Source organism: Aotus nancymaae, unplaced genomic scaffold, assembly GCF_030222135.1.
Source record: "Aotus nancymaae isolate 86718 unplaced genomic scaffold, 86718_ANA_hifiasm-v0.15.2.pri h1tg000043l, whole genome shotgun sequence".
Lineage (NCBI taxonomy): Eukaryota > Metazoa > Chordata > Mammalia > Primates > Aotidae > Aotus > Aotus nancymaae.
In genome coordinates this window covers 2,542,330-2,565,255 of record NW_026988457.1, presented here as the reverse complement: position 1 = coordinate 2,565,255, position 22,926 = coordinate 2,542,330, and the positions used below count along the sequence as shown (strand labels likewise).

The following is a 22,926-nucleotide window of genomic DNA, read 5'->3' as shown; positions in this document are numbered from 1 at the left end:
AGGGACAGAATAAGGCATAGCACCAGTGTAGGGTCCTAGCATATTAGAGGAGAAGGGGCTCTAAGGGCCACTGCAATCTAATCTGTGCATTGTTACAGAGTGGTGGACAGAGGCCCACAGGGATTCAGAGGCTTGCTCAAGGACAAACGGCAGTATATCAAAACACTCTAGCAGCGCCAGGCTCACAGTAGGTGCAAAAAAGATGTGAGCTCTTTCCCCTTCCCTTAAGGATAGTAACAAAGAGGCTGGAAAGCTTCCCCATTGCCCCTCACTTCCAGGCCTGGGTTCTCTTTCTGTGGCTACAATTGTTACTATGCTAGGATAGCCAGTGCATTCCGCCATCACTGAGGTGCTTCTCTGGCTTTCTCCTTTGAGTTTACTTGGACAGAACATTTCTGAACTGAACGAACCAAACCAAACAAAAATACTCCCCGTCATGTAGAAAGTTACAGGCTATCTGATTCTAAAGGGCTGGTAATCACCAAAAGAATGGATGTTGCTTAGGACTGTAGCCTGATCTTCTGGAATTAGAAGGAAGAGGCAATATGCTACACACAATAACGACTTTTTTGAAAAACTGGTTGCCCTTATTATGAATGAAACCTACATTATTGAAACAAAATAAATAAGAAAACAAAAATCTATAATTCTACCAGTCAGCAAGACTATTACATTATGTGCCCTTCCAGTTTCTATATATAACATGTATTTTTTTATATATATGTATTTTAAAAATTGAGGTGAAGCTCACATAACATAAAATTAACCTTTTAAAGTGAACAATTCAGTAGCATTTAGTACATTCACAATGTTCTGCAACCATCACCTCTATCTAGTTCCAACATGTTTTCATCACCCAAAAAGGAAACCCTGTACCCAATAATTTCCTCCCCACAGGCCCTTGGCAACCACCAATCCACATTGTCTCTGGGGATTTATCTATTCTAGATATTTCATGTAAATGGAATCATACAATATGTGACATTTTGTGTCTGGCTTCTTTCACTTCATGTAATACTTTATGCTTCATTCACATTTATCATGTATCAGTACTGCATTCCTTTTTTTCTTTTTCCTTTCTTTTTTTTAATGAACATCCATGTTCGTTGCACCATTATTCACAATAGCCACAAGGTGGAAACAGCCTAAGACCTTATCACTGGATGAATGAATAAAGGAATTATGGTACATACACACAATAGAATATTATTCAGCCTTAAAAAGGAAATGAGTGCAGCTGGGTAAGGTGGCTCACGCCCGTAATCCCAGCATTTTGGGGGGCTAAGGCAGGCAGATCAACTAAGGTTGGGATAAAAATTATGTCTGTTACCCAAGTTGGAGTACAGTGGCACAATCATAGTTCACTGCAGCCTTGAACTCCTGGGCTCAAATGATCCTGCTACCTCAGCCTCCCCAGTAGCTAGGACTATAGGTACATGCCACCATGTGTGACTAATTTTTTAATGTTTAGTAAAGATGAGGTCTTTCCATGTTGCCCAGGCTAGTCTCCAACACCTCCCCTCAAGCCATCCTTCTGCTTCAGCCTTGCAAAGTGCTGGGATTACAGGTGTGAGCCTCTGTACCCAACCATTCTTTCCTCTTTTTTTTCTTTGGAGATGGAGTTTTGCTCTTTGCTCTTGTTCCCCAGGCTGGAGTGCAGTGGTGTGATCTTGGCTCATCACAACCTCTGCCTCCTGGGTTCAAACAATTCACCTACCTTAGCCTCTCGAGTAGCTTGGATCACAGGTGTGCACCACCACGCCTAGCTAATTTTGTATTTTTAGTAGAGTCGGCGTTTCACCATTTTGGTCAGGCTGGTCTCGAACTCCCAACCCAGGTGATCCTTTTATTTTGGCCTCCCAAAGTGCTGGGATTACAGGTGTGAACCACTGCACCTGGCTGCATTCATTCCTTTTTAAGGCTGAATAATATTCTATTGTGTGTATATGCCATAATTCCTTTATTCATTCTTCCAGTGATAAGGTCTTAGGCTGTTTCCACCTTGTGGCTATTGTGAATAGTGGTGCAATGAACATGCATGTACATGTATTTGTTTGAGTTCTTGTTTTCAATTCTTTGGGTATATATCTAGGAGTGGAATTGTCGGGTCATACGGTAATTTTATGTCTAACTTTTTGAGGGACTGCCAAACTGTTTTCCACATTAGCTGCACCACTTCACATTCCCACCAACGATGTATGAGGGTTCCAATTTCTCTACAACCTTGCCAGAACTTCCTATTTTCTATTTTTTAAAAATTATATGCCAGGCGCAGTGGCTCATGCTTGTAATCCCGACACTTTGGGAGGCTCAGGCGGGCAGATCACCTGAGGTCAGGAGTTCAAGACCACCCTGGCCAACTTGGTGAAGGTTCATCTCTACTAAAAATACAAAAAATTAGCCAGGCATGGTGGCGCATGCCTGTAATCCCAGCTCCTCAGGAGACTGAGGCAGGAGAATTGCTTGAACCTGTGAGGCAGAGGTTGCAGTGAGCCGAGATTGAGCCGTTGCACTCCAGCCTGGGCAACTAGAGCAAAACTCTGTCTCAAAAAATATAAAAATACAAAAATAAAATTATAGCCATCTAATAGATGTGAAGTGGAATCTCACTGTGGTTTTGATTTGTCTCCCTAATGACTGATGATACTGAGTGTCTTTTCATGTGTTTATTGACCATTTGGATTCTTTGGAGAACTAATTCAAGTCCTCCATCCAAATTTAAATTGAGTTGTCTTTTTGTTGCGTTGTGTTGTGTATATATACACACACACACATATGTTTTATAAAAATCATAATAATTTACAAATATTGTAAATTTAAGCTACTTTTTCTGCTTAACAGTCTGTCTTGAACAAAAGTCTATGTCAGCTGGGTGTGGTGACTCACACCTGTAATCCCAACAGATCACTTCAGACCAGGAATTCAAGACCAGCCTGGCCAACATGGTGAAACCTTATCTTTACTATAAATACAAAAATTCGCTGGGTATGGTGGCACGTGCCTATAGTCCCAGCTACTTAGGTGGCTGAAGCACAAGAATTGCTTGAACCCAGGAGGCAGAGGTTGCAGTGAACTGAGATGGTACCACTACACTTCAGCCTGGATGACAGAGCAAGACTCTGTCTTTAAAAAAATAAAAAAGTCAGCTGGGCACAGTAGCTCACACCTGTAATCCCAGCACTTGGGGAGGCCGAGGTGGGTAGATCACCTGAGGTCAGGAGTTGGAGACCGGCCTGGCCAACACGGTGAAACCCTGTCTCTACTAAAATACAAAAATAAACTGAGCGTAGTGGCGAGTGCCTGTAATCCCAGCTACTCGGGAGGCTGAGGCAGGAGAATCGCTTGAACCCAGGAGTCAGAGGTTGCAGTGAGCCAAGATCAGGTCATTGTATTCGAGTCTGGGCAACAAGAACAAAACTCCATCTCAAAATAAATAAATAAATAAATAAATAAATAAATAAATAAATAAATAAATAAAAATAAATTTTAAAAAGTCTATGTCACCATATATTCTTATTTTGCTGGGCATTAGTTTTAGTGCATGCATGATATTCCATTGAATGAATGTAAAATATCATAAATTATTCAATCAATTCCATATTATTAGACATTTAGTTTACTATTTTTTACTGTTACATATAAGGTTAACATGACTATCCTTTCTTCATGCCCACACCTTTGCCCATAATTATTTTATTAGGATATAGATATATTCCTCAAAGTGAAATCACTGAATCAAAAGATGAGCCAAATGTGGTAAATTTTACCAAGTTACCTTTGGAAAGTTTTCACCCAAATGTAACAACTTTTTAAAAGGCTATTCAGACAATTTTACATATAAGGGATACAAAATAGGGTCATGGTTTCTAAGATTTTATAAAGGCTCAAGCCTACAACAGTGGGGGGAATCGTGAAAGGAGTAAACCTTCAAAAGCAAGTAGATAAAAAGCCTGAAAATCCTGGAAAACCATTGGATTGAAACGTCCATTCCCTTTATGCTTCTGTTACCTTACTACTTTTCAGGCTGGAGATTAATAGAAAGAACTTTTATATCCAAGTAATTGCAGAACTGCAAGAAGTGAATGCCTAGATCAATTGGAATGGATACAAAAACTTTGAAAATTTTGCAAGAGCATTAGAGATTTTTTGCTTTTCAATTCATTTCGTCACTGTACTTTGTAAAAACATACATAATCTCCCAAACTTACTAATTAGTAATTGTATCAGAATTTTTTTCTTTAAATAAGGTTAAATAACATTTTCACATATGGTTTTAAAACCAAGCCATAGGTCAACATTCTTTCAAGGCATACATATCTTATTTAACAGTGGCCAAGAGGCCAACATGAAATTGAATTATGTATAATTTATCCTCTAGACAATCCCATAGGAATCTTTTTCTTACGTTGATGAGTATTGGATCTTACCCTACATAGGTCACTGAAAAGCAGTGTAAATTTCATGTTTTTTTTCTTTTTTCTTTTTTTTCTTGAGATGGAGTCTTGCTCTGTCCCTTAGGCTGGAGTGCAGTAGCACGATCTCCGCTTGCCACAACCTCCGCCTCCCAGGTTCAAGCGATTCTCCTGTCTCAGTATCTGAAGTACCTGGGAATACAGGTGTGTGCAACCATGCCCAGGTAATTTTTGTATATTTTAGTAGAGACAGGTTTTCACCATGTTGGCCAGGCTGATCTCAACCTCCTGACCTCACACTTGAGGTCACCCGCCTCGGCTTCCCAAAGTGCTGGGATTACAGGTGTGAGCCACCGCACCCGGCCTTGTGTTTCTTTTAAAAACCTAACTTTTAGAAGGCAACATTGCAAATTTTCATGTCTGAATTTATATATATTGAGCTTCTATAGATAATTACAATGTACCATTAGAGGATATTGACTTTATTTCTAAAAATTAGATGGAGATATTATTGTACAATAGCTTTATTAAATATAAATGTAAAACTTGGAAACTTTTAATAAAATTGTTAAGGCCCTAAGGGTTTTTAAATAACTGTATTTAAAAATCAACTGACCCAGGCTGGGCACGGCAGCTCACGCCTGTAATCTCAGCACTTTGGGAGGCCGAGGCGGGCAGATCGCTTGAGGCCAGGAGTTTGAGACTAGCCTGGCCAACATGGTGAAACCCTGTCTCTATAAAAAATAGAAAAAGTTAGCCATGCCTGGTGGTGCATGCCTGTGATTCCAGCTACTCAGGAGGCTGAGGCAGGAGAATTGCTTGAACTCAGGAGACAGAGGTTGCAGTTTGCTGAGATCATGCCATTGCACTCTGGCCTGGGCAAAAGAGCAAGACTCCATCTGAAAAACAAAACAAAACAAAAAAAGAATCACTGACCTGGAAAAAAAAAACAGAGACGCTATTTTTTTCTTTATTATTTTTTGCTATGTCTTCTTTAGGCCAAATCTAATTTGTTCTTACCTTTAGGTCCTGTAGGCTTAAAATAGCAACGCTTAAAATCTCACTAAAAAAATCATCAAAGTATTTCCATTTTGTTTTATTATGAATAACTTTTTGGATGTTATTTATTATTATTATTATTATGAGACGGGCTCTTGCTCTGTCACCCACACCGTAGTGCAGTGGCACGATCATGGCTCACTACAGTCTAAACTTCCTGGGCTTAAGCAATCCTCCTACCTCAGCCTCTCAAGTAGGAAGTAGGTAGGGCTACAGGCATGCACCACTATCCCTGACTAATTTTTCTTTTTTTTTGAGACGGAGTCTCACACTGTTGTCAGGGCTGGAGTGCAATGGCGTGATCTCGGCTCACTGCAAACTCTGCCTCCTGGATTCACATGATTCTTCTGTCTCAGCCTCCTAAGTAGCTGAGATGACAGGTGCGCACCATCACACCCAGCTAATTTTTTGTATTTTTAGTAGAGACAGGGATTTCACTATATTGACCAGACTGGTCTTGAACTCCTGACCTTGTGATCCACTGGCCTCTGCCTCCCAAAGTGCTGGGATTACAGGTGTGAGCCACTGCATCCAGCCCTAATTTTTTTTTAAAATTATTTTCTGTAGCACAGTCTTGCGATGTTACCCAGGCTGATCTTGAATTCCTGGCCTCAAGCAATCCTTCCTTCTTCACTTCCCAAGGCATAATTCCACCCTCACACCATTTTTTTTCCAGAGATAGGCAGCTCCGCTGCTAAATGCGCTATGTTGTGATTTCACAGCAACAGAGTTACAAGGAGTAGCTTCTACTATCAGAAATCCAAAGGAATTCCTAAAGCTTATTCTCCACCCAAGGGCCCTGGAACCTGGGTCTCCATAGTTTATTTTCTTTTTTCTTTTTTTGAGACAGAGTTTTACTCTTGTTGCCCAGGCTGGAGCGCAACGGTATGATCTCGGCTCACTGCAACCTCTGCCTCTGGGGTTCAAGCTATTCTCCTGCCTCAGCCTCCTGAGTAGTTAGAATTACAGGCACCTGACACCACACCCAGCTAGTTTTGTATTTTTAGTAGAGACAGGGTTTCACCATGTTAGCCAGGCTGGTCTCGAACTCCTGACCTCAGGTGATTCACCTGTCTCAGCATCTCAAAGCGCTGGGATTATAGGCATGAGCTATGGCGCTTGGCCCCACTTTCTATTAAGATAGCAAAGAGGAGCCAGGTGCGGTGGCTCATGCCTGTATTCCCAGCACTTTGGAGATCATGATCACTTGAGATCAGGAGTTCAAGACCAGCCTGACCAACATTGTGAAACCCCATCTCTACTAAACATACAAAAAATTGGCCAGGCACAGTAGCTCATGCCTGTAATCCCAGCACTTTGGTAGGCTGAGGTGGGCGGATCACCTGTGGTTGGGAGGTCGAGACCAGCCTGACCAACATAGAGAAACTCAGTCTCTACTAAAAATACAAAATTAGCTGAGGGTGGTGGCGCATGCCTTTAATCCCAGCTACTCAGGAGGCCAAGGCAGGAGAATCGCTTGAACCCAGAAGGCGGAGGTTGTGGTGAGCTGAGATCGTGCCACTGCATTCCAGCCTGGGCAAGAGTGAAACTATCTCAAAAGAAAAAAAAAATTACAAAAAATTAGCCAGGCATGATGGCGCACGCCTTTAATCCCAGCTACTCAGGAGTCTGAGGCAGGAGAATCACTTGAACCCAGAAGGTGGAGGTTTCAGTGAGCCGAGATCACGCCATTGCACTCCAGCCTGGGCAACAAGAGCAAAACTCCGTTCCTCCCCCCACCACCAAAAAAAAAAAAAGATAGGAGGGAAGGAGTCAAAACACAACTCAAATTGCATAACTGTTTGTGACTGTTCAATCGATGTGGTAACATTTATTTCTCTAGTAAGTTCGTCAGTTCCAGAAGGTTCAGAATTCTTTTGACTGCTGTGTAGGTGCTCATAAATAAATGCTTCTTGAGTGAACTAGTTTTCCATTCTGTGACAAATTACAAATTCTAACATGTTGGTTCTAATAGCAAACAGCATACAAGTCATCTCTAAAAACCTAGGTTGGCATACCCTACTACCCAGTTGCCTAGAGGACTTTGGTATAATGCTAGCAGGAAATGGTGACATTTCATTACGATTATAGAAGAAAGCGTTATGAACTCAGATCTTGGAAAGAATGGACACTAACATGTCCAATGAATATAATTTTCACAGTATGTCCAGGTGTGGATGTCTGTATTAGAAATGACTGCCACTTTTGCTGAGGGTGGTAGTGTGTGTCTGTAGTCCCAGCTACTTGGGAGGCTGAGGCAGAAGGATTGCTTGAGCTCAGGAGTTCCAGGCTGTAGTGTACAATGATTGTGCCTGTGAATAGCCACTGTACTCCAGCCTGGGCAACATAGTGAGACCCCATTGCTAAAAAAGGAAAAGAAAAGGAGAGAAAAGAAAAGAGAAGAGAAGAGAAGAGAAGAAAGACTGTCACTTTTGACAAGCTTTTAAATTTTCAACTAATTTTCCTCTTAAAATATTTAGGTTTTAGTGAACACTTGCTTTCAGAGTGAAGTCCTTCAGTTCCATTAACACATACATTTCATTAATGTCATAAAATCTTCCTTATAAAGGTCTGAATTCTTTCTAAATACAACAGACTACATTGGATCTGTCCAAAAGTCAAATGTGTTGAATTGAACTGAGTCTCAAACTTACTTTATAGGTGAAAATCTTCTAAATTATTATGCTTCAGGTTTTATGACTAACTATCTAGTTACCCTATAATTTTATTTTCTTTCTTTTCCTCTTCTTTTTTTTTTGAGATGGAGTTTTGCTCTTGTTGCCCAGGCCGGAGTGCAATGGCGCAGTCTCGGCTCACCGCAACCTCCGCCTCCTGGGTTCAAGCCATTCTCCTGCCTCAGCCTCCGGAGTAGCTGGTATTACAGGCGTGAGCCGCCGTGCCTCGCCCCTAATTTTACTTTCTTTAAATGACATGAGATTAAGATTACATTAAATAGTGATAAGTGGCAGACATCATCAAAAGAAACAGTGAAGACCACTCATATTTTGTCAGACCCGACGCGATGGGTTGGAAAATACATAAACCCAGGGAGGATGATTTCCTTACCCTCAGATAGATCCAGTTCCTCCCCGTAGGTAGCAGATAACATCTTCAAAGATAAAACTGAGAAACCCAACAACTACTTGATTGATGAGTAGGCAGCCTGCTAGTACGGGACTCCTTCATTCATTTACAAACGAGCTGGGCGTTGTGCTCTGGCCCTGGAGGTGCAGAGGTAAACCCAGCGGACCCGCGACCTCCCTCACGAAGTTTCTAGGAGCTTATATTTTCACGGAGAAGACAAAAAAATGAGCGAGCACACACATACCTAAGACAGATCATTTCGGGTGCTGCGCAGGCCCACAAGGGTAACAAAACAGGGTGATGTGTCAGGGGTGGGTTCCAGAGTCTGGAAAGGTCTTTCCAAGGACAGAATGGGAGGAAGTTCGCTCTCTTTCAAACTGTATTCGTCATTCTGCCTGGTGACTCTATTTGGGTTGGCTTAGAGGAGGACTGGTGGCTGATTATCGTTCAATGACCCACCGGGGCAGCCCAGGCCGACAGTTCCTTAAGACCCTGCAGGTCAGCGCTTTGCAACTTCCCAGGCCTCTCCCTGCTCCAGAGCGAGCCTGAGCCGGCTCCCAGTTTTCCTGGTAATCTCCTCCTCAACGCCCTGCTGCAGCATTTTACTCACGCCCTCCAGGGAGCGGGCCTCAGCGTCCAGCTCTCAGGATGTGGATTGCTGCAAATAGCACCGACAGCTGCAGCTGGAGGTAGCCGCCCGGGAAGCCAGCCAGGGGCCAGGGCCGGCCGCGGGCCTCCGCACGCCCTTGTGAGCAGCTCAGCGGAACCCCCGACGAGGCGGGCGGACTCGCCAGTGCAAATTACGGCTTTTATTTCCGTATGGGTGCACACGTGGGGAGGCAGGGCGGGTGGGGAAGGAGAGGGTGCGCCCTTCAGTGTTTGCCACTTTTCTTCACAACTGCCTGGAAAGTAGGTCGGCACCAATAATCACCTCATTTGCACAAACAGGGACACTGAGGTGAAGGAGTGACTGCACCGCTTGTACAGAGCGGAGACATGGGGAAGCAGGAATCCCTCCAGACTCTGCGCTCCTGGAGCCTGGCCTTTTCCTTCTAGTTTCTCAGTCCTTTCTCGGTCTCTCCTGACCGTTTTTCCCTCCTGTGTTCTCTGCTACGTACACAAGACTCACCTCCTCTAACCACGCTCCTCAATGCTAAAATATGAGGATTACTTACAGAGTCCCACTGGCAATTTGTCTTTAAAGAAGGAAGCCTAGGCCAGGCACGGTGGCTCACGCGTGTAATCCCAGAACTTTGGGAGGCCGACGAGGGCAGATCACCTGAGGTCAGGAGTTTGAGACCAGCCTAGCCAACATCTCTACTAAAAACACAAAAATTAGCTGGGTGTGGTGGTGCACGCCTGTAATCCCAGTTACTTGGGAGGCTAAGGCAGGAGAATCACTTGAACTGACGGGGTGGAGGTTGCAGTGAGCTGTTATCATGGCACTGCACTCCAGCCTGGGTGACAGAGTAAGACTCTGTCTCAAAAAAAAAAAAAGGAAATCTAGCCTAAAAGGTATTTAAAACACATCCCCTTGCTCTGTCACACACAAGGGGAACAGGGATGGGGGCCCTGGCCCGTGTGTAACCCCAGGCACATCTTCCCCAAAGGGAAGTGGAAAGGTGACAGGAGGGAAGCTGAAGGGGAGGGTGTCTTGTTCTTCCTGAGGGTGTCCGGCATTTGCTGAGTGGGTAAACCCTTGCATGGGTGTGAGTTCTGCAGGGCACAGGCGGCTCTCCAGCAGCACTGACAGGGTCGATGCTTGGCCCTTTGGGGCCTACTTTTCCACAAGGACATGGATCGCTTCCTTGGGGTTCAGCCTGGCGTGGAAAGGAGTTCTGGGCCCTCTCAAAGCTGTGGAAACTGGAACCCTGAGCACACACTGTAGGCCCAGTCTCGTGGCCTGACAGGGTATGTGACAGAGCGGCCATTCCTTCCTCGGAGCGAGACAAACTGCTCTCCTGAGGTGAGAGGGCTGAATGAAGAAACTAGACTGCTGAGGTAGGCCCCATTCCGCTCTGATGGTCGGCCAAGGTCCTGGGGGAGCTTCTCAGGGCAGTTTTAGCTCCTCTCTCAGCTCTTCATGTGAAAAAGGGAGGCAAAACATGATTAAGAAATAAGTGTACAGCAGCAGAGCTGTACACAGGAAACTGGGGCAAATGACCGTGACATTGCGTTGTATTTTCATCTTTCTTCTTTTCAGTTTTGTTCTGCAACAAAAAATTTTAATTTAAATGTTAAGAATTTAGCTGGTGGGCCAGATGCCATGGTTCACACCTGCCATTCCAGAACCTTGGGGGGCTGAGGTAGGAGGAGTGCTTGAGGTTAGGAGTTTGAGACCAGCCTGGGCAAGAAAGTGAGATACCCATCTCTACAAAAATTTATTTTGAAAAATAGCTGGGCATCATGGTGCATGCCTGTAGTCCTAGCAACTCAGGAGGCTGAGGTGGGAGGATTGTTTGAGCTCAGGAGGTCAAGGGTGCAATGAGCTATGATCGGGCCACTGCACTGGGCAGCAGAGTGAGACTGTCTCAAAACAACAGAAGAACTCAGCTGGTATTCAGTAACACATGATACTTAAACGATCTGCCTAAAAAAAAACAAAAACAAAAAATACGACGTTTTTAAACAACCCATACAAGTTGACAGGTCAACACTGAAGATTTTATGAAACAAGATCTGCAGTAAATGAGAAGCACAACTATATTCTTCTTTTTCAATTAAATTTGAAACTCACCTCAGCAAACATGTGTGTCCTCCAGGTGGATGTGTGTTTCGGGTTTCCTTTCTGCTGCCTGTGAGTGCTTTAAGTCTGCCAGAAATTCCCTTGAGAGAGAGGATCTTAATGTAGAATATTAAGTCCTCTGCCTATCATATCCATAAAGCCAGGCCGACCTCTTTCCCAGGGGCGTGAGAAATTGCTTTCGTTAACTATTTGGAGAGGCCTTGGCATCCAGAAACAAAGAAAAGTGAAATAAACCAATGGCCTTTAGAGATAAGATAACGAAGTACAAAGACCTAAAGAAGCACTGAGTTTTAAGTCACTAGTTTAAAAAAAATAATCCAAGTTAAAGCTTTGGAGTCACTGCATTTGTGACGACTCTCACTTGACCACTTGCTAGTATGGGTATCCTTGGGCAAGTACCCGACTTCCTGTGCCTCCATTTCTCCATTTGTCAAATGGGCATAATAATCATACTGACTTTATAAAGTTTCACTGGTATGTGTGAGAATTTAATAAAATATTCCATGGAAAATGCCTGCCATTATGCTTGGCATTTGGTAACAGCTTAATAAATTGTTAGCTATTGCTTTTTTTTTTTTTTTTTTTTTTTGAGATGGGGTCTCACTATGTTGCCCATGCTGGTCTTGAATTCCTGACCTCAAGGAATTCCTTGAATTGTAAACATTGGAACCATCCAGGGGATTGTAAACATTGGAACCATCCAACAAGGTCTTGCCATGTTGTCCAGGATGGTCTCGAACTCCTGGCCTCAAGGGATTCTGATTGGTTTGGTCTGGCGTGTGGCTTGTGCTCTGGAAGTTTTAAAAGCATTCCTGGTGATTCATTCTTAATGCTCAGCCAAGTTGGGAAACTAATGCTTTTTGGCAACATCCTAACCAAAAGGACAAGAGCAGATGTTCATAGTTTAGATCAAATTAAGGCAGTATGTATTTCGAGCTAATAATTTGACTCACTTTGCTGCGTTAGCCACTCAAATTAGCCAAACAATTATTTTTTTTTCACTGAATTTATAAGTTTTGGCTGATTTGACTAATTAATTAAGCAAAATGTTTGATTCCTTAAAACCATATGGCCACAAGCTCAAGTAAATTAAATTCACTGGGAATCAGCTATGATTGTGGGTATTTTGAACCATTATGATACATTAGGTATGCATTATTTAATTCTATTCCAAAGAGTTACTAAGAAACTGGATATTCCATTAAAATGCTGGTAGTTTTAGATTTCTTTGATCAGTTTATCCAGTAAAAACTTGATTCTTCAAACTCATATAGCTACAGTCTAAAGGAAATTGAAGTTGTTGGGGACCAGCTAGGCTGCTTTGTCCTTCGATCTCATGCTGGGGACTTTTGAAGGTGTGTAGGTTGCTACTGGATTTGTACCACTGTTGGTTTATTACTAATCTCTTTTAAAAATTAATGAGCCTGTTGGTTAACTTAGTGCTTGGGGTCACACTGATCCATTAGATGAATCACAAGAGAGGTAGCACTCTCAGGCTCTATCAACTTCCTGTCAACATTTTCCGTTCGAGGCATGAACTGCTAGATTAGAAAAAGGCCCTTGCCCTTGTTGCCCAGAGTTTAGCATCTGGCCATGGGCCTGGGGCACCAGGCGCCACTTTAGTAGAGCAGAGCAAACCTTTCTGCAGTGTATCCATAGTTGGACAAAACAGAATTAAACAACCACTTGTCTCCAGACTCTAAAATACAAAAGATCAATCAGGCAATTCTATGTGTATGGTTTATTTTCTGCATTGTAGAATAAGTTGTTTATTAGGTATGTATTTATAAGGGGCAAAAAAATGACATCGTTAGAACATGGGGAGCATACGAATGTTATTTTAATTACATTTACTTTTTTTTTTTTTGAAACAGAATCTTACTCTGTCAACCAGGCTGGAGTGCAGTGGCATGATCTCGGCTCACTGCAACCTCTCCCCCCTGGATTCAAGAGATTTTTGTGCCTCAGCCTCCAGCTGGGACTATAGGTATGCACCACCATGCCTGGCTAATTTTTTTGTATTTTTAGTAGAGATGGGGTTTCACCATGTTGGCCAGGCTGGCCTCAAACTCCTTACCTCAAGGGATTTGTCCACCTCGGCCTCCCAAAGTGCTGGGATTACAGGCGTGAGCCACCATGCCTGGCCTAATTTTCTCCTTCTGATAGTTTTGTGAAAAAAGAAGTTTTGGCTAAAGATTGAGTTTTTAAAAAATTTAGCTAATGATGGTCAAAAAGATAGAAAGGGAACTAGTATTTAGTCAATGCCTATTATGTGCAAGGTAAGCTCTTTTACTGTGCATAATTTTATTTCTTTTTTTGTAGAGACAAGGTCTTATCATGTTGTCCAGGCTGGTCTCGAACTCCCAGCCTCAAGTGATCCGATCCTCCCACCTTGGCCTCCCAAAGTGTTGGGATTATAGGCATGAGCCACTGTGCCCGGCCCATAATCTCCTTTAATCCTTACAACTCATCAAATAGACTCAGTCCCAATTCATAGATAGGATAACTGAGGTTTGGGGAGTTAAGTAATTTGCCCAAGTTTGCATGGTGTGAAGTCGCAGAAGTGGGATTTGAGCTCAAGTCAGTCTGCCCTGGCCCTGTGATCTATCCTTATATCTCAGGGTGACCAACCATCCTGGTGTGCCCAGGACTGAGGGATTTCCCAGAAGGTGAGACTTTGTTTTAAACCATGACAGACCTGGAAAGCCAGGAGGAGTTGATCACTCTACTTGGTAACCAGAGGTTACCGCTTCCTTAGCAAGCTAGGAAGATTCCAGGCCCTAGGTGAGTGTCTAATGGGAAGGACACATGGGAGGCCTGGATCTCTCACTTATTTCAGGATAAATGTACCCAACCATGCTACATTCCCATTGGAGAAAGCAAGTTAATGGGACTTCAGTCAAATTACACACTATATCCTCATATAAAATGTAGGTCAAGGGTCAGCAAACTTTTCCTGTAAGGTTTTCAATCTTCACCTTAGGTTTTCTGTGTTGTGAGTTGTAGGATCTCTATCACAACTGCTCAGCTCAATCATTGTAGTTTGAAGCAGCCATTGGCAATCCAAAAAGAGCGAGCCTGGGTGTACTCTGAGCAACTTTTAGTTACCCAAACTGGAGGCGGGCTGGATTTGGCCCACAGATAGTTTGCCAAACCCTGATGTACATTATTAATAAAGAATCCTTTGCACAGATGGTGTATTTTTGAAGAATTATTTCTGGAAGTTACTTTAATTGGGCTATGGCCAGTGGGCAGTTGGGAGCTGTCTTTTGAACTAACCTGTTCATCAGTTAGTCATTTCTACTATTTTCTTTTCCTTTTTTTTTTTTTTTTTTTGAGACAAAGTCTTGCTCTGTCACCAGGCTGGAGTGCAGTGGCGCAATCTCGGCTCACTGCAACCTCTGCCTCCTGGGTTCAAACGATTCTTCCACCTCAGCCTCCCGAGTAGCTGGGACCACAGGCACATGCCACCATGTCTGGCTAAATTTTTTGTATTTTTAGTAGAGACGGGGTTTCATCGTGTTGGCCAGGATGGTCTTGATCTCTTGACCCCATGATCCACCCGCCTTGGCCTCCCAAAGTGCTGGGATTACAGGCGTGAGCCACCTCACCCAGCCTTTTTTTTTTTTGAGATAGAGTCTCACTTTGTTACCCAGCCTGGCATGCAGTGGCACCATTACCACCCACTGCAGCCTTGCCCTCCGGTGCTCAAGCAATTCTCCTGTCTTAGCCTCCCAAGTAGCTAGGACTACAGACACAGGCCACCACACCTAATTTTTGTAGAGACAGCATTTCACCATGTTGCCCAGCCTGGTCTCTAACTCTTGGACTCAAGTTCTTCATCAAAATTCAGACAAATTGAGAGTATTTTTTAGAAACTGTCATTTCCTTACACTCTGACTAACAGTTGTGCCTGCTAGATAAGATGTTTACAATAAATTTTGTAAATATCCGTATTTTGAGATATCAACTGTGGCATTAAAACTGGAATTAGAAGAAATAAATGAAAATATGTAATCATTGATAATGTCTATGAAGTCCTAGCAGTGCTTAGCACACAGTATGTGCTCAATAAATATTATTAAGTGTTAGCATCATAATGTTATTATGTGGGAATATTTTTATTTAATGAAAAGTGGTACATAGATATATTTATAAATGTGAACACATATTTATATACAGAATAGGTATATATAAACAGAAAAGAGTCTGTCTTTCCTAATTCCCAGAAATAATCTTTGCTTGTGAATTAGTTCATTGCTGTTTGCTATTTATTTGTTCTCCTATACAGAGAGTTTGAAAGGAGAGCATACTAGTAGAGGTGTGAAATGGCTCATTTATTTGCATTAATTATTAACTTTGAAGCCTCACCAAAATTGTTATAATCTTAGCATTGAAGCAACTTCGGTCATTGATGAAATACCTAATCAATGAATTAAAATAGCAAAATATGCTTCAGAATGCCACTGTTATCATGGAATAATGGAATGTGAGAAGGGACCTCAGACATCATCCAGCATAATGCCCTCATTTCACAAGTGAGGAACCTGAGGCCTGTAAAAGGGGACATGTCAGAGCAGTCATTCCAAAACTGGACTTTTGCCTCCATCCAGACTCTGGCCAGCCGTATTATCTGTAAGCCTTTTTACCCATTAAAAACCAAGTCTGGCCAGGTATGGTGGCTAATGCCTACAATCCCAACACTTTGGGAGGCCGAGGTGGGAGGATCACTTGAGGTCAGTAGATTGAGACCAGCCTGGCCAAAATGGTGAAACCTCATCTCTACTAAAAATACAAAAATTAGGTGAGGGTGGTGGCTCACGCTTGTAATCCCAGCTACTCAGCAGGCTGAGGCACAAGAATTGCTTGAACCGGGGAGGCGGAGGTTGCAGTGAGCCAAGATTATGCCACTGCACTCCAGCTTGGGCGACAAAGTGAGACTCCATCTTGAACAAAACAAAACAAAGCACCAAGTCTATCTGATTATGTGAGTCTGTGTGAATCCATTACAGCTGGATTGGCCTCTTTGGCCTCTTGGGGGTGATGGCCTTGACTACTTCTCAAATACATAGAAGAGAGGTTGATTCTAAAATGACGGAAAAGAAGGAGCCCCAACAAGCATCTCTCCTTAACCTCACCTGTTCTGCTCTGCTATTATGGATATTGAAAAATATATGGGTGTTCAGGAATATTACCTCACTGTAGATTTAAAAAGTCCATTGCTTTACTTTTGTTTTCCGAGTTGTTTTTATTTTGTTTCCCAGAAACAAGCTCTCTCTCTTTTGCCTACGCTGGAGTGCAGTGGTGCCATCATAGCTCACTGCAGCCTCGAATTCCTGGGCTCCGGTGATGCTCCTGCCTTAGCCCTGTGAGTATATAGCTGAGACTATAGGCAGTACCATTATGCCTTGATAATTTTTTTTTTTTTTTTTTTAGAAATGGGGTTTTCCTATGTTGTCCAGGTTGGTCTTGAACTCCTGTCCTCAAGTGATCCTCCCACCTCAGCCAATCAAAGTGCTGAGATTACAGGTGTGAGCCACCATGCCTGGCCACCAAGTATACTTTTAAATGAGGTTTTTGAAATAGGTCGCATGAATTCTCTCTCATATCTAGGCACAGCATTTTTAGTGAAATTGGTTATTGATGAGTTCAAGAAACCACTTGTCTCTGACTCTCATGTTCCAAGTAGGTGGTCCACTTGTGCAGACTAGCCTGAATTACATATGCAGAGCCTAAAATGGAGTAAGGGCTGGAGACTCCTCAAAGGCAGGGTATAGGTCCCCTTTATAGTTGCATCTCCAGGCCCAAGTGCAGCTTTTGGTCATTGTAGGTGCTCAATAAAGTTTGTTGGACAACTTAAGGAAAGAGTAAACAAATTACATTTCTGGTTATTCAAGCTTTTCATAGGAATAAGAGTATCTTAATACAGAAGCAGGCATTTGTGTTTTCTTCTGCTTTTTTTTCTTTCTTCCTTTTTTTTTTTTTGAGACAAGGTCTTGCTCTGCTCTGTCATCCAGGCTGGGGTATAGTGGCACAATCATGGTCTGCTATAGCCTCAACCTCCTGGGCTCAAGCAATCTTCTCACCTTAGGCTCTCATGCAGCCACCACGGCTGGCAAACCTTTTTGTATTTTTTGTAGAGATGGGGTTCTTACTATGTTGCCCAGGCTGGTCTTGAACTTGAGCTCAAGTGATCCACCCACCTTGGCTTCCCAAAGTGCTGGGATTACACGCATTTGTGTTTTCTGAAGTGTGTCTCTCAAACTTGATGGTCTAATGGCTACTTCGGTGAGTCCAAAAAGCCAACCAAACAAAAAACCAGAAAACAAAAAACCCTTTTAAACTCTTCTGTCCTTTTCTAATAGCCACTGCATAGTATCTCCCCACGTGTAAAGGCATATCCTTTGAACTGTAGTGGGTGACTTGGGCATGAGTCTCTGTACCTCACTAATTCCTCAGTATTCTATGTGGTTCAGAAATGTAGACCTATTTCTCTTGCTCACTACTGAGGCCAGTCAACTACCTTTCTTAGCACATCACTTCTTATGGACATATCTCTGGCAAAGCCCATTTCCAAGTGTCCTGCATGAGTGGAGACGTGTGTTGTATGGTGTCCTCAACAAGAAAAAACATATGTTTGCTTATGAAATTTTAGACAATTTCCTTCTAACAAAGGCCCTTGCCTGCCTGTCTTTAGAATCTCAGCCTGCACTGGGCATGGTGGCTCACATCTGTAATCCCAGTGCTTTGAGAGGCTGAGGCAGGACGATCACTTGAGGCTGGAAGTTCGAGACCAGCCTGGACAATACAGTGAGACCCTGTCTCTACAAAAATTTTTTAAAATAAATTAGCCAGCCATGGTGGTATACCAGTAGTAGTCCCAGCTATTCTGGAGGCTGAGGCAGAAGATCAAGGTTACAGTGAGCTATGATCATGCCACTGCACTCCAGCCTGGGCAACAGAGACCCTGTCTGTAAAATAAATCAATAATAAAAAAATTAGAATCCCAGTCTGACTCGTGACTAAATTTGTTCACTAAGTGGTGAGAGATGCTAACATTAAGTGCTGGTGTACATGCTGCTTCAGAGATGGCCCTTCCGACAACCGCGTGTTGTGAAACTATTTTATGCATGTGGCCCACTAGCAGGAAAAGGCATTCTGGTCAGTACTGTCACGAGATCATGCAGAGGCACGACATATGTATATTTTAAAGAAGGAGCAACAGTTGGGAATGGACAAAAACACAGCCAGGGCACCCTCGGAAGCCTATAAGTAAACTAGTAACCAAACCTTCCCATAAGAGAGCTCATTTTCAGAGAGGTGAAACTGCATCTGAAGACATGTTTCTGAGACACGAATGCTGAGATCTCTTTACCTAGGCATTAGTAATAAAACATCTTTACGCTGATCACATCTTTCCCAGAGACATGAGAAAAGAACATGACTCACCTCATTGGTCTAAAAAGGACATTCTGCTTCCCTTCTTAAAACCTTCCGTGGTGGTGTTCCACTTTTGGTTTTGAATTATAGAAAGATGAATATTTTTGCCTCTGAGCCAAGAAGGCTGTGTGCCGTGTGTCTTTTATACAGCATCTACACTTCACACACACACACACACAGACACACAAAAGTGGTTCTTACCTGATTTTTCCTGTGGCATTTTAGAAATTTGCACTGGGATTTTTAACATTCATTTCTTCTGTCCCCAAGGCACCATCATGAGTCAGTGGAAGGAAAAACATTAACTTCACTTAAGGCTGGAGAAAGTTCGAATGACATGTCGAGAATCACCCAGTGACTCAGAATACCTGCCTGGGCAGTTTCTTCATCCATTAGAAGGTTCACTTTTCAAACAGCAGGAGACATTTCTTCATTTTGGAAGTCTCTTCTGCTGTGTTTCCAAATGGTCCACCTCTAGATTAAGGGGGGAAATCACCCAGTTTTCACTAGTTACCACAAGTCAACACAGTGAACGTAAAAGCTTGTAAAAGATTATTCCCTCAAAATAAATCTATAGTTGGTTATTATCATGCTTGAGAAGTGTTTTTGAAAGTGAGCTCAAGCTTTTCAAGTTGATTTCATGGCACAAGTCTGTGTCCTCATGACCACCCCACATGCACCCCGACAGTGTCCCTGCAAGATAAACGCCCTGGAGGAGCAAGACCAACATCATCGCCTACCTGACATTTAAAAATTTTCTCATATTTGGGTGAAAGCTGGCTTTGCAAATATCTGGGTCGCCACTTTTTCAGTCTTTTCCTAGATGCTTGTATTGTAGAAAAATGTTAGCTAGAGAAGGCAATTTAATAAACACTTCCACACTCCAGCAGTTTAGGATACCGGTAACCTTTAGGGCAGCTCATGTTATTAAACAACTCATGGTAACTCTTGGTTCTAAATGAAAAGTTTCCCATTTTAATGTTTAGCTGTGGTTGAATTTTGTATTTTCTCTGAATCAATAAAATAATCTTAGAAGTTGGTTGGCATCTTCTCAGTTTTCCTGCTCCTGTTGGGACACAAAAATTCTCTCTGCCTCTATTTTACCCTTTGCATGTTAAGCAATCCTAGTTCCCTCTCCTAATCCTTTCCTCTCTCCTTCCAGCTGATGGCTCCTCTCTGAGCCTGCTGGAAAGTTCCTGACTGCGTTCTCTGGGGTAGTTCAGGAATCTACCCTCACCAGTAGCCCTCACTCTCCAAAACAAAAACAAGACAACTCTTTGCTTGGTACTTTATTATGCTAAAAATAAAATAAAATAAAGAAAAAAAGAAGTACAAAATGACTCACACACATTCCCCCAGACTAGCAGGAGGAGAGTGACTCACCTTCCCTCCTCAGCATGCATCGCTTATGTCTTATGGGTTAGGACATGGAATCAAGTGTAGGTTTCTCTGCCACTTTCTAGAGCCAGTTAAATTCTAAGATCCTCTAAAGTTTAGTCGTCATAAACTGATAATATTAAGTGCTTAGGCATCAAATATAGTAATGAAATGAAAATATGTCTTCCATGAAGACACTGGCTACGACAATGCCCAGCGAAGAAAATCCCTGGAATCTTACCATGGTGATTTCTCGTTGCTTATTGAGATGTGTGGGTTTCCCTTCGCTGACGATATTCACATGAGCTACTCCTAGTGCACATGACAAAGAGAAGTCAAGAAGGCAAACTTTCGTTACAAGTTGAAGGGAAAAGAAGCCAGGCTGATAAAAATTTCTATAGATTTCTCTTTTTGACAAGTTTAAAATATGTATCTAAAATACAATTTATAAAATGCTTAATCTGTTGACTCCGGAGCCTGCAGTGCAGGGTGGCGTGGGGGTGGGCAGCTCCCCCTACACCAGCAGAGCAAGACTGCAGGGGTGCCACTCTCCCTCCCACGCCCTTCTGTTCAGACATCCAAGGGACCTCCTGCATCCCTGGAATCACACTAGTTTCTATAGATTTTAGATATGAGAAATTACAGACACTGGCTTCAGTTAGTCAAAAGCAAGAGCTTGGGCTTTTTGATCCTTTAATTAAAGTTCTTGTTCCAAAAAATGTGTTCAAACACAACCTTTAACAGCTCAATTTCTAAAATTATTTCATAAAAGGAGGAGAGTGAACAATCCTCTATGTGTATGTTCTGCAGGACAAATCTTATCACCAATTACTAAAGCAGGAAAGTGCAGCTTGTCAAAAAGACCTTAGTGGAGAAGCGGTGGGGGATGGCGGATGGAGAATATGAAAATGTCATTAAGGATGACAGCCTAGGCACAATAAAAGATGCAGCACTCCAGAGCAGCCCAGCAAAAATGAGAGGTGGCAAAGCTACTTTTTTGTCTGTGAAATCTGCATTTGTTTCATACCCTTTACTAATGCCATCTGAGTCCCTCCAAAGCACCTCACCTTCTGTTGTCTCTGTTTCAGCCTAAAGACGCCCCAATTATGGTGTGCACTCCAGGTATTTAAATCTATTGGAGGTGGGGAGCAGGGAAGGAGTTTGCTCTTGTTGCCCAGGCTGGAGTGCAATGGTGCAATCTCGGCTCACTGCAGCTTCCGCCTCCAGGGTTCAAGGAATTATCCTGCCTCAGCCTCCTGAGTAGCTGGGATTACAGGTGCCTGTTACCACACCCGACTAATTTTATTTATTTATTTTTTATTTTTAGTAGAGAAGGGGTTTCACCATGTTGGCCGGGCTGGTCTTGAACTCCTGACCTCAGGTGATCCACCTGCCTCAGCCTCCCAAAGTGCTGGGGTTACAGGCGTGAGCCATGGCGCCCTGCCCGCAGCTATTTCAATCCAAATCTGTTTAACCGGAAACATCAATTAAAACAGAAATGGACTTCCCACAACCAATACCAATTCCTATGGCCACTGTCATCTGATCTCTCATCTCCACCCACCAAAAAAAAAGAAAAAAGAAAAAAAGCAAGGAATAGAGCATACAAACTCTTTTCATCTTAAATTTTTAATCTTTTCTTTACAGGTTACCTAGACCACTTTTGATTAACAAAACTGTAGAAAGTTAGCAACTGCCACAAGGGAAAGCCAGGCGGTGGCATGTATGAATTTCTAGAGTCCTGCTTTAAGGGGTGTTCTAAATGCACTGCACAGGGTCTCTGCTCACACTTGCTGGAACCAATCGTGGCAGATTTTAGTCCACAGGTCGCTTTTCCCCGTATTTCCTTGTAAACTGTTCAGCATTCTTACAGAAATTTTCACGGTCCTTAGAGTATTCCTCAGCTAGGTCAGGCCGAAGCGGGTGCTCAGGCTCGGGGTCATTCACCAGTGCTACGAGGGACTGGATTACTTGGTTGGTTTTGGTTGCTGGCTTCCAGTTTTCAGCGCTAATTACTGGCAGACAGACCTGCCCCTTTTCGTCGATGTTCGGGTGATAGATCTTTGTTTTAAATGTGATCCTCGGTGGTCTGAATGGGTACTCGGCTGGAAAGTTGATTTCGATTCTGAAAGCCCCCTTATCATACGGAGGGTTGTCAGGAACAATAAGCCCTTGCCAAATAAATAAATTAGCTTCATCAACCTGGATGTTACGGAAGTTTTCCATTCTACAGCTGCGGATTTCTTGAAGCTCCTTCATCAGCCTGATGCTGGCCGCCATCTTGGATTTGGTGCTGCTCCTTTCCCAGAATGCATCGGGGTAACGGCCACTTTTAACAGGTGCATATGAATACACTCAAATAAAATTCTGATGTGGCAGTTTGAACTTTCGCTGAGCAAAGCAACTTAGCCATTGGTTAGAGTGATCATCCACAATCCTACACATGATAATTTTTGTTTTTGTTTTTGAGCCGGAGTCTCTGTTGCCCAGGCTGGAGTGCACTGGCACCATTTCGGCACACTGCAACCTCTGTCTCCTGGGTTCAAGCAATTCTCTTGCCTCAGCCTCCCAAGTAGCTGGATTACAGGCACACCCCACCATGCCCAGCTTTTTTTTTTTTTTTTTTTTTTTTTTTTTTTTTTGTATTTTTAGTAGAGACAGGGTTTCACCATGTTGGCCAGGCTAGTCTCCAATTCCTGACCTCAAGTCATCCGCCCACGTCGGCCTCCCAAAGTGCTGGGATTACAGATATGAGCCACTGCGCCCGGCCTTACATTATAATTCTACCTGCATATTCACCTGTTGCCT

At 43.0% G+C, this 22,926-nt stretch overlaps 1 protein-coding gene and 1 long non-coding RNA gene across 2 annotated transcripts in view; both read right to left on the bottom strand.

Annotated features, from left to right (window-relative positions):
- The window catches only part of LOC135268783 (uncharacterized), a 30,861-nt gene extending 21,723 nt beyond the window's left edge, over positions 1 to 9,138 (bottom strand). Inside the window, exon 1 of the long non-coding RNA XR_010337130.1 lies at positions 8,538 to 9,138. This is a non-coding gene — a long non-coding RNA (uncharacterized LOC135268783). The remainder of the gene's footprint in view (positions 1 to 8,537) is intronic.
- Positions 9,139 to 21,728: 12,590 nt separating this feature from the next.
- Positions 21,729 to 22,704, bottom strand: UBE2L5 (ubiquitin conjugating enzyme E2 L5). The gene has a single exon (XM_064361789.1). The coding sequence runs from the start codon at positions 22,396 to 22,398 to the stop codon at positions 21,934 to 21,936; it is 465 nt and encodes a 154-aa protein (XP_064217859.1). The 5' UTR covers positions 22,399 to 22,704; the 3' UTR covers positions 21,729 to 21,933.
- Between the last annotated feature and the right edge of the window lie 222 nt (positions 22,705 to 22,926).

Coding starts and splice junctions, on each gene's coding strand:
- UBE2L5 (XM_064361789.1), bottom strand. CDS start 22,398: ATGGCGGCCAGCATCAGGCTGATGAAGGAGCTTCAAGAAATCCGCAGC.